Consider the following 12,195-nt stretch of genomic DNA (forward strand, 5'->3'; position numbering starts at 1 on the left):
TCTTACATTGTGTAATATTGTGTGCTTTTATTTTGTGTTTATTGTACCAATTTTTATTAACTGGCACAATAAAGAGTACTCTCTCTCACTCTAATAATGTAAAGAGTATGCTGCATTAACACCTGAAAAATATTTTAATTATCTGCAGAAGGCCAACAAAGTGACACTACTGTAAAAATCTTATACTGACTTTAATTATAGGCTATCTGACAAACCTGTGAAATACATCTTTGAAATGTCTTTTCAAACCTGGCTATGGCTGTTTCAAACTCTGTACCCTGCTTCTAAAATGGTGCGCCATGCTTTGATGGTAAAGGACCATTGAATCATTTTTCCTCCCATAATTTAGCTTAGGCATTCAGAGCCTATATGGCTGATATGCTTCCATGGCTACCAGAATGTCTTGTGGCTCTGCAGTTCATGAATAGTTGAGGTTGCCATTAGTTGAAGAAGTGAATATTGAGAGTACATTTGAAGGCAGACATGGAAATGACAGTGTTGTGGTTGACTGGAGGGCCTGGATGTTAATGTATGTTGCTCTTCACAACACAAGACTTTATTCTAAGCGCTCAGTGTAGGGTGTATTATTTTCACTCCCTTTTTAACTTTTCGGGTGCAGATTTAATGGGAATGATAGGCTAAAACTTGAGAATCCCTGACGTAATAAACAATTACAATTGAATCAGTAATTCTAGGTCTGTTTCCCCCCTGTAATTTCTAGTTGCGACTGCTCCCGCGAAGCAGTAGTGGGGCCGGAGGGAGGGGTCGGGGGGGGTTTGGGGAGAGTACATAAAAATAAAAAAAGAACACTTACCTGCCAGCCGGCGGCTGGTCAGTCACCGCCTCTCTTCCTGGTTTCTGTTCCCACAGGAAGCAGGATAGGCTCCCCGAAGCCAATCACAGCATTACAATTCAGCGTTGTGATTGATCTGAGTGCTGTGGTTCTGCGCTCAGATGGGGAATGGGAGCCTAGGAATGTTCTCCACCCAGGCTGTAAAGCCTGGGTGGAGAACATGCATAGTGCGCATGAATGTTTGGCTGCCCCAGAAGGCCAGTCAAACATTCATGCGCACTTAGGAGGGTGCCACCACCCTTTCCCCCGGAGCAGCATAGCCCCACCCCACAAAACTGCCCCAGTACAGAAAAATAAATGATAATAACATTGCATTATTATCATTTTACTTTTACTTTTTTGCTGTGCTGAAAGGCAGCGGGCGACACTACTCCGCCTTAGCGTAGGAGCCGCACCTGGTAATTTCTCATTCTCCACGAGTTTCCCACTCTGTAAGTCAAACATACAGATCTACAGTATCATGAGGGACCTCATCCGCTAACAGTTACCATCCACATTTGGAACTTAGGGCCTGTCATAATGAGTACCTTGATGCTTTGGTCCCCATCCTGATGCTTCGACAAGACTTCCACACTACTCCAGCTAGATGTAATTGCCAAATCTTCTTCTTTTGTGGTGCTCAGTCAGAGGGATGTATGAATGTAATTAGAAATTCAGCAGCGTGGATTACCACTCATTCAACCCAGCAACCATAGATTGCAGTTTGCCTTCCAGATGTATTTACTATATGCTTGCTAAAGTGAGACAGTTTGTTAGCAAATGGTTACATAAAAAAGTTATATGTCTTTTCACATCTCATTGCAGGGTGACAAAGGACAAGTCCATCGATTCTGTGGCACAGAAATGTTACCCATTCCTGTATTTTACTCTTATGACCGTACAGCAAAAGTCATTTTCCGATCAGAGGAATATCTGAGTGGCAATGGACTCAGCTTAACATATCAAGTTGCAGGTAAGCACAGAGGCCTTTTCTTATAAATAGATAAAGTTCAGAGTCTCACCATATAGATGGGTAAATTGAATGCATGGTTTTGTTTAATTTATTTTAAAGGTTGCAGTAGAGAATACAACCAGACATTTGGCTACCTGAAAAGTCCTGGCTGGCCAGCTTCCTATCCGAACAGGCTGGATTGTACCACGGTTCTGAGGGCACCGCAGAACCACTCAATTTCTCTATTTTTCAATGCTTTCCATTTGGAGTTCTCCTGTGCTGACTTTTTAGAGGTAAGAAAAATGAATACATTACTTTGTATTACCCGAGAGAACAAGATTGAATACATTTACAAAAGATATTAATCCACTCCGCTTTGTGCAATACGTATCCAAGCTAACCACACTCTCTGTTAAACTGTAGATCTCTGAATCCAATATACCTTAACTAGCAACTATGGGTAATGGGATCACTAAATGAGGCAGACCCATGCTGCCATAAACAATCTCTTTATATCGCAACCCATTATTCTTCCTCTCTTTTTCTATCTCTCTTTGCTATGCATGTAAAATATCCCTCTTCCCATTTGATGGATCTCAATTTACTATGTATTTTACATTTCCTAAGGACTGCTATGTAAATTTGTGTTGCCTGGTGTGTATCCCTTTGTAACAGCCTGCTCACCATTGCCTTTATGGAATACATCTGTGCTATTGAACTATGTAAACTAATTGAAGGAAGACAAAGGTCACCTAAACAGATAGGCATATGATGTGATTAGCTTCCCTTGACCTTAACCCAGGCAGAATATTTTATTGCAAGATTACAGGTGGTCATAAAATGGGCAATGCAAATTTTACCAGATGAGAAGGCATGAAAAAGATAACATAAATTGGCTGTGTTGTAAGCCTTAGCCAAGATAGGAAGAAGTGCAGTGATTACTGCAAGGCTTGCTTCCTGCAAATGAAAAATGGGAGACCTGGAACAGGCAGCTACATTGAGGGACAGCTTCTTACTCCGGAGAACGATTAACCTAGGCCCCTTTCGTTCCCATACCTTGAAGCTTACTAAGGGGTGCCTCAGGGCTCTAGTATGAGTCCTACCTTGTTCAATGTATATGTGGCCCCCCATTGCCAAGATTATTAGGGAATGTGGATTTACTACATACTCTAATGCAGAAGACACACAACTGCTTTTATCCTTTGACAAAGATACAGAACTAGTTGAACATCGCTTTGCTAAGGGGATGCAAGTCGTTTCTGGTTGGATAACAGGAAATTTCCTCCAGCTGACTGTGGCTAAGACTGAAATCCTGTTGTTTGGCTCTGCTCAAACAACTTGGTCTCCAAACGGATGGCCTGCTATGTTAGGCCACCCTCCTACCCCATCACTAATGGCAAAAAAATTAGGGGTCCGATTGGATAATTCCCTACCTTTGAGAGACCAAGTCATGGCCACCTCAGGGGCCTCCTACCACACTCTGAGTCGTTTGCACAGAGTGTTCCAGTGGCTGCCTTTATCAGTACGAAGAACCCTGATTCAAGCCCTGGTCATTGGTCGACTTCATTACTGTAATACTGTTTTAGCATCAGCAAAAGAATCCCTCTCAAATAGATTACAGATAGTCCAGAATGTTGCTGCACATCTGGGTCTCAAAATGCCGCCTCGTACCTCCTCCCAGTCTCTGCTGAGACAGCTTCACTGGCTTTCTATTCACCAGAGAATCAAGTTTAAACTCTACTGCCTCGCCCATAAGGCTCAATATGATGTGAGTCCTAGCTAACTGGCAGATAGATTTACATTTTACCATCCGAGCAGACTTCTTAGATCCCAAGGTAAAGGGTTGCTTGTGGTACCCCACTACAGTAAATTACGAATAGAAGGCAATACTTTTACCTACCTTGCTCCGAAATATTGGAATACTCTGCCCTAGGACCTGCACAAATGCCTCAGTCTTCTTTGATTCAGGAAACTCCTGATGACTAAATTATTCCGGGACTGATTGTGCCTGACCTGTCTCTTGTTTGCTCTGCTGCGCGGAGATACCCCTATGTGGGTGATTCCGGTGCTTTATAAATCCCATACAAAACATTAACTTTATGGGAGAAAGGGATTTGAGACTCAACCTATCTAAAACATTTGTGATGATGTATGGCAAAGGAAATATAAAAAGAGGGCTCATTAGCTAAAAGGGCTGATAATAGCAGATGCTGAAAATTTCACATATCAGGTTGTACATTTTTCAAATAAGAATGCATGGAATGCTCACTCAAAAATTGCAAGTATGAATTTCTCTAGGCATGTAGAAGCAATTTTCAGATTTGTGGCTAAAATAGCAGAAATGTTACAATTGTATAAAAGTAAATGCATAGAAGCGCTAATTATGGGGCTGCCTTGTGGGAGTCTTCAACAACAAAAGCACTACAATTTTGTGTAGGATACCTTTTTACAAAGGCTTCTTGCTGTTACCCGTTCTACCTCAGCATATATAGTTCATAAAGAACTTACAACCCATTAACAGAAGATAGCATTAATACAAGTGCTCTTTTGACCTGGTATGGAATCTGGGCTAAACAGGAACAATATTTACTAAGAATATTACTAAGGGCTGTTTGGCCTTAGATGGTAAGGATAAAATCCCTTAGTTTGCTCATGTGAAAGATCTCATAAAAATCATAGACACTAATTTTTACTCTTGATGACCCATACAGTATATTAAATTATTGTAAAAAAAACCCAAAAAATTATTGTTATGGGCCAGAAAGAAATTTTGAGAGAAACCAGAGTGCATATTAACCCTTCTGTGAAGTGCTTCCTTAACTGTTACCTGCCTAATATTATTCAGAGTTATTTAATGACTGTAACATGCACACAGGATAGTATGGGCCGGGATGCCCGCAACCCCCTCCCAACACCAATTCCCCATGGGAGGAGACAGACACAAGTTTGAGCTTTTGGAAGGCGGGGGGGAGTTACCCCCCCGGCCGTATTTATTAAAATATGAAACAAAATTTAAAACTTTAAATTAAAACGTTTCATGAATTATGTACAATTTTACTTCCATTACATTTTGATGAAGACATGTTCATGTTCTTTGGCTAACCTTAACAGATCTCTAATACAAAGGTTTCCTAGCCGAGTCTAGCATCCTGAAAATGCATAACATTCTAAAATAAAATTGTACATCCTAGCATTAAGGGCCAACGGCAAGGTCTTAACCGGTGTCAGATCCCTACTACCAAATTCCCGCCCTCACGATGTGAGTGGTGCATGCGCAGAGGACTTTACCCTCGTTGCCAACTGTAACTTCCCTTGTCGTGGGGGCCCCCTTTCACTCGACGCCATCTTAAAGGTTGTCCGAGTTCCCGTGTGAGGTATCCGTAAGAAGGACAGCGTGGACTCCCCCCCTTCCCCACACTCTCTTCCACCGGAGTGGATATCCGGCCCCCGGGAAATTCATCGGAGGGGCATATAGCCGTCTCCCCCCTGGGAGGGGCCTATGGCCGTCTCCCCCTAGGCGACCCATCCGTAGTGGGTGCCGCCTCCCAATGGGAGGGGCCAATGGCCGCCTCCCCCCGTGCGCTCCCATCCGTACTGGGTGGCGCCCCCCCCTAGGGACCTTGAAATCACTGCTCACCGATCATGACCTTACCGCCCGACCAAAATAAATACGACAGTTGTTTTTACCTACTAAGGAAAGAAAATACGCCTAATCTGCCACAGCTTGATAATTCATCAACTTTCACATTGCTACAAAGGGAAAAAAGTCCTAAAGCACAAGACAATTTTTATTATTTGATACTTTACTCCAATTTTCTACAAAGGAAAAAAGGCCTACAAACATTTATTCAATGAAAGGCATACACAATGCTGTAAAATGTGACTGTATCTCTTTAATACATTCGAATATCACCAACAATTACTTTATTCAAACAAACATTGCAAAAAGGGGCTGGTGGGTGGGTCAAAATTGCTATTTGTTCCGTCGAGGGTTCACGAGCAACGAGTGGTGCAGCCTTCCGAGCACTGGAACAAGAGGAAGCTTCATTGGATTCCCGCTCTATTTATCCGTCTGTGGGAGGGCGGGGGCCCTCCTCGGGTACGCCCATCCGTGTGCGGACTTCCGGGCAGGTGTCTAGGACAACCCCTTCTGGGCGGGAAGGGCGTGCTCCGGCTACGCCGCTTTGGGCATACCAGCCGAACCACGCCCCCCCGTCCACAATGGTTTCCCGGGGGGATCGGGCACCCATCCATACGTTCGGGGGGACCGAGTGGTCTTCCCTTTCCATATGGGCCGGGATGCCCGCCACCCCCTCCCAACACCAATTCCCCATGGGAGGAGACAGACACAAGTTTGAGCTTTTGGAAGGCGGGGGGAAGTTACCCCCCCGGCCGTATTTATTAAAATATGAAACAAAATGTAAAACTTTAAATTAAAACGTTTCATGAATTATGTACAATTTTACTTCCATTACATTTTGATGAAGACATGTTCTTTGGCTAACCTTAACAGATCTCTAATACAAAGGTTTCCTAGCCGAGTCTAGCAACCTGAAAATGCATAACATTCTAAAATAAAATTGTACATCCTAGCATTAAGGGCCAACGGCAAGGTCTTAACCGGTGTCAGATCCCTACTACCAAATTCCCGCCCTCACGATGTGAGTGGCGCATGCGCAGAGGACTTTACCCTCGTTGCCAACTGTAACTTCCCTTGTCGTGGGGGACCCTTTCACTCGACGCCATCTTAAAGGTCGTCCGAGTTCCCGTGTGAGGTATCCGTAAGAAGGACAGCGTGGACTCCCCCCCTTTCCCACACTCTCTTCCGCCGGAGCGGATATCCGGCCCCCGGGAAATTCATCGGAGGGGCATATAGCCGTCTCCCCCCTGGGAGGGGCCTATGGCCGTCTCCCCCTAGGCGACCCATCCGTAGTGGGTGCCGCCTCCCCGTGGGAGGGGCCAATGGCCGCCTCCCCCCGGGCGCTCCCATCCGTACTGGGTGGCGCCCCCCCTAGGGACCTTGAAATTACTGCTCACCGATCATGACCTTACCGCCACAGGCCGGATAGTTGACCGACTATCCGGCCCCCCACACCTCCTAAAGGTCATGCCTCCTTAATCCCACTAGCCATGCTATGAAGTCTCCTATGAGTAAATCATTCCCCGCCCTGGACAGGTGAACCCCATCATTCAAGTAACAGTGATCGCCCTGAATACACCCATGGGGAATGCTTTGTAAATGCGCGGAGCGAAACAACTTCCCAATTTTGTTGTTGACCCTCTTTACCGAGTGGTTCAACGCTGTTACAGAGAAACCCCCCCGCCAGACTCTCCTGGGGATCATGTGGGACCAGGCAATTGTGCACCCCGGGAGCCTCCTAGCCAACCAGCTGACTGCCGACAATATGTGTTCAACTAACACCCGTCTTCCCAGTCTCACCAAGTCATTGCCCCCCAGGTGCACTATGATTACAGATGGCGGTGACCTTTGCCGCCCTAAGAGTCCCTCCACAAACGCTTGAAATTGGTCAAAACAGAGGCCTCCCTTCCCATGGAAGGTTACTCTGAACCCGTATTCCCCAGATGCGTGAGTCGCGTCACCTGCCATGAATATGTCCCCGGCGCGCCTCACGTATGAGTGGCCCACGACCCATACCACTCGATCTCTAGTCGGTGATCCTTGACCGTTGGTCCTCTGGTGTTGGGTCGATCCCCAATTCCGCCCCGCGTCACAGGCTTGCGAAACTGTAATCCAAACAAAAGACAACAAGCGTGAGTGCATTTCATCAGTCTTTTACAACATGTGCAGTCGCACATACCTCTTGAAACAGTTCGAAGACCAATGGCCTAGCTGTTTAACTTCTTCCGCACCCAGACCCCGAGCCGTAGCCTCAGTAGCGGCCCCAATTCTGAATGAGTGGGTCCCGAAATCGCACGGGTTCAAGCCCGCCGCAGCAATCGTAAGTGCCAGCACCCTCTGAAACTGAAATTTCGTCAACGGGGTGCCGTTCTTGTGTCTAAGCAGGCCCCCCCCCTCCATGTCGCCGGCCTCTGTGCCAGGTAGTCCTCTACATACCTTAAGGGACAACCGGGGCTCCCTCGGGCGCGCTGCAAAACAACACTACTTCCCAAAGCTTCCTGGTCTGTCTTGGACCTGCCTATCGAGATAAACATAGAATCACCCCGTATTTGGACATGATCCCTGCATAGGCCTCCCTCCACATCCTTCTTGTTTTTTGCCACGAGTTCACTTACCCGCATGGCCCCATGGAATGCCAATGCGAAAGCCGCTCGGAACAGAACTACTTCGGAAGGGGAGGAGCATGTCTCAGCAAGTTGTGCTAGTAGCAAAGACAATCTCTCTAAACCAATCGGGTGCCTTGTACCTTGTCTGCGACCCTCCAGGCGCTGCCAACCGCGGAGTGCCTTTCTGACTACGAAGGAACCCGTCGGGTCCCGTATGCCGTGGAGCTGTGCCATGAATGATATGGCCGCCCTATGTCTGTTGGCAGTTGCGGCTGACCGGCCTTCCTTATGAAGCACCACTAAGAACCTTAGGAAGGATTCCTCCTGCCCCCAGCTATGTCTCCCTACCGGCCCTAAAAAGGCGCAGTATGAACGAAACGCTCCCTCATAGGCTTTCCTCGTCCTGGGCGCTAAGCTGGCTGCCACGAGGTCCTGTACTCCGGGGCACCGATCTGCCACAGTGCTTCGGGGAACGGTGCCGCCACTAGATCCGCTGTGGGTAGATAACCCCTGAAAGCCTGCATGTGTGAACGAGAGAGTGCATCAGCTGCATTATTCAGTACACCCGGCACATGTTTTGCCCTGAATTGTACATTCAATCTCATGCATCGCAATACAATTTCTTTCAACAGTCTCAAGATCCACTTGCAGCGTGCTGCCTGGTGATTAATGCACTCGACCACCGTCATATTATCAGACCAAAACACTACTGAGCGGTCCCTAAAGTACTCCGGCCATGCCAGCAGAACCACCCAAATGGGAAATAGCTCCAAGAACCCAATGTTACCTGTTAGGCCACTGGAGTGCCACCACGTTGGCCATACTTGCGCCGACCATCGGTTACCAAAGATTGCGCCAAATCCCACGCTCCCAGCTGAGTCGGTCTACAAACCCAGTTCGTCAGACGATGCTGGAGGTTTGTTCCACGCCACCCGACTGTTGAAGTCTGCCAGGAATGCCAACCAAATGCGCATGTCCTGGCGAACCTCTGCCGACAGTCTCGTGCGGTGGTGTCCCTCCTTGAGGCCGACCATAGCTTGTGCAATGGAACGTGAGAAGGGGCGAGCCATCGGAATTACTTTTAAGGCAAAGTTAAGCTGGCCCACTGTTTGTTGTAACTGGTACAAGGTCACCTTCTTCTTACCAAGGCATTGTATTAAGGAAGCCCTGAACTTGGCCACCTTCTCCATTGGCAGACGGAAGCATCCCTCCACAGAATCGAGATCAATTCCCAGAAACTCCAGTGAAGTAGATGGCCCCCCTGTCTTACCCGGTGCCAATGGGACCCCAAACTCCTGCATGAGAGTGCAGAAGTCCTGCAGTGTCTGTGCACATTCCGTAGTGCCTGCCGGACCCAAGAACAGGAAGTCGTCTAAATAGTGCATCACCTGTCTATGCCCAGTGGCCTCAGTGAACGCCCATTCCAAAAAGCAGCTAAACATTTCAAAATAAGCACATGAAATTGAGCAGCCCATGGGCATGCATTTATCCATGTAATACTTCCCTTGGAACGTGAATCCCAGCAAGCGCTGGTCCCGAGGATGTACCGGGAGCAACCTGAATGCTGATTCTATGTCTGATTTCGCCATCAACGCACCGGGGCCCAGGCGACTCAGTAGCTCGACGGCATCGTCGAACGATGCGTATCGAACTGAACATACATCAGGGTCAATAGCTTCATTCACCGAGGCCCCCCTCGGGGCTGACAGATTGTGAATGAGTCTATACTCCCCGGGTCCTTCTTCGGAACCACTCCTAGAGGTGAACATACAAAATCCGCCACTGGCGGGCAGGCAAAAGGCCCTGCTACCCGTCCCAAGCTGACCTCTTTGGCAATTTTCTTGGCGGCCACCGCCGGGTTATGCTGAACAGATAGTTGATTCTTACAAAAGGGGCTCCCCCGAAAATTGCCCGCCGGGATGTTGAAGCCATACAGGAAGCCATTCCTCAAAATCCCGGCGGATACATGATCAGGGTATTTGTTCAGCCAGGGAGTCAAAGCCAAGATGTCGATGGGTGAAGATGATTGCTTCCCAGGCATCACATCAATCCTGCTTGGATCCCCCTTTTCCTCCCGAACTACCGGTCTTGGATCTACAGCTAATTTCTGGGTGTGAGGAGTTCCCACAGCCCGAACAAGCATGCCAGAACCTACATGTTCCCTGGGGCCTGTTACAGTTACCTCTGTTGAAACCCCAACAAACCCCACGCTTGCCCCCATTCCCGCCGGTCTTGGGCTGTGATTCCCCACCGGCGCTTGCACGAAAGGGCTGTGCCGGTCTTTGTTGGACTGTCCCAGACCCGCTCCCGCCTGGCGACGACGTACCCACCGATCCAGGCAAGAGCTGTTTGTGCCATGACACTGTATCGAGACAATCCCACGTTAAAGCCTCGTCATACTCTTTAGATTTTCGAAAGTGAACATCATAACCCTTCCATTCATTCCCCCCGTACATTGTATAAAAATCCATAATCCTGTTCTGGTAACATGATAAGTCGGGCAACACTTCGGGTTTACGTTCCCCCATTACTGCTGTAAATATAGAAAAGGCCTTGACCCAGTTCGCCATGGTCTCATCGACCCTAAATTCCGCCATCTTGGCCCGCCATACGCTGGGGTGCCATAAATCTTTCTGGGTCTTTGCGTACTCTATCTCACGATGGTCGGTCAACAGTGAAAACATGTTAATATATTTGTCCCCCCATATCATTTCCTTTGTGGCCGCGGGGATGTGCTGAGACAACCTTTCCCGCCTTGAAGGCACTGAACTCTCCCCAACCATTGGCAATGGGTTCTTACCGGGTTCAACCGCCGTGTCCGCTGTCTTCGCTCGGCCATCCGTTGTGACTCCCGTTGCTACCTGTGGGGGAATATAAGGAACATTCGCCGTCCCGGCTTCCCTTGACTGCCGTAACTGCTCAATTATTATTCTGGCTTCCTCGGCCGGATCCCCTGCAACCACTGCCCCCCCTGCTTTCTTCTTTAGCCAGGGTAACACTGCCGCTAATTGAAGGGCCAGTTCTGGGGGCATCTGATCATCCTCGACCGGCGTTATCACCACGGGGATTGGTAAACTCACGTCCGGACCTGGTACCGGGCTATCCACCGGTGCGACTGGGTTGATTGCGCCCGGGCCTGCTGGGGGCACCTCTGGGGCTGGGCCCTCCCTGGAACCCGCCCTCCTCTTATTACGCTTCCCCTTACCCTCTGGGGCGACGTCCGGCAAGGCCGGTCCTATCACTTTTTTAGGCCGCCCGAGAGGTTGTTCTGCGCTGCTAACTGCTTCTTAACCTCTGCTAAGCCCCGACCGATCACATCCATTTTACCCATCCTTCGGTCCATCACCGCTACTCGGTTCACAAGGGTGCGTAGCATCTTCTCCATCTAGGAGCTCTTTCCCGCTTTCTTGCCAGGTATATCTTGGTTACTCCGTCCAACTCGGTCCACAAGGTACTAGAGCTTCAACACGCCTGACACTGAAAGAGAAACAACAAAGATTACAAGTTCTCAAAATTGCTACTTGTTCCGTCGAGGGCTCACGAGCAATGAGTGGTGCAGCCTTCCGAGCACTGGAACAAGAGGAAGCTTCATTGGATTCCCGCTCTATTTATCCGTCTGTGGGAGGGCGGGGGCCCTCCTCGGGTACGCCCATCCGTGTGCGGACTTCCGGGCGGGTGTCTAGGACAACCCCTTCTGGGCGGGAAGGGCATGCTCCGGCTACGCCACTTTGGGCATACAAGCCGAACCACGCCCCCCCGCCCACAATGGTTTCCCGGGGGGATCGGAGCACCCATCCATATGTTCGGGGGGACCGAGTGGTCTTCCCTTTCCAGTTTTGTCTTACTAGGCTCCACTATACACTTTGCACTTGATTGTTGCATTTCCACAAATGTGGTTATGGGCCAAGAATTTACAAAATTACCCATGCAATGGCAAATTTGCACAATCAACTTAACATTTTTTTTATTATTTATGTACATTTTATCAGGATCCTAGGAGATAATTTTTAATCAATTATTTATTGTCAATAGATTGTTTCAAGATGCTTTTAACTTTGTATGTTATCTCAATACTGTGGAAGTATACTTTACAGCTGATACATTTATCATATGTGCAATAAAATGAAAGAAAACTCTTATTCACCTAGAAAACTATGAGAGAGCT

General features: G+C 48.1%; 1 protein-coding gene across 1 annotated transcript in view; it reads left to right on the forward strand.

The window, feature by feature from the left end:
* CUBN (cubilin) overlaps positions 1–12,195 on the forward strand; it is a 1,372,460-nt gene that overhangs the window by 1,288,772 nt on the left and 71,493 nt on the right. The window contains exons 63-64 of the mRNA XM_086941783.1: positions 1,658–1,805; positions 1,905–2,077. Of these exons, the coding sequence (XP_086797909.1) occupies positions 1,658–1,805; positions 1,905–2,077 (321 nt within the window). The remainder of the gene's footprint in view (positions 1–1,657; positions 1,806–1,904; positions 2,078–12,195) is intronic.

The sequence above is a fragment of the Lissotriton vulgaris genome, chromosome 10, assembly GCF_964263255.1.
Source record: "Lissotriton vulgaris chromosome 10, aLisVul1.2, whole genome shotgun sequence".
Lineage (NCBI taxonomy): Eukaryota > Metazoa > Chordata > Amphibia > Caudata > Salamandridae > Lissotriton > Lissotriton vulgaris.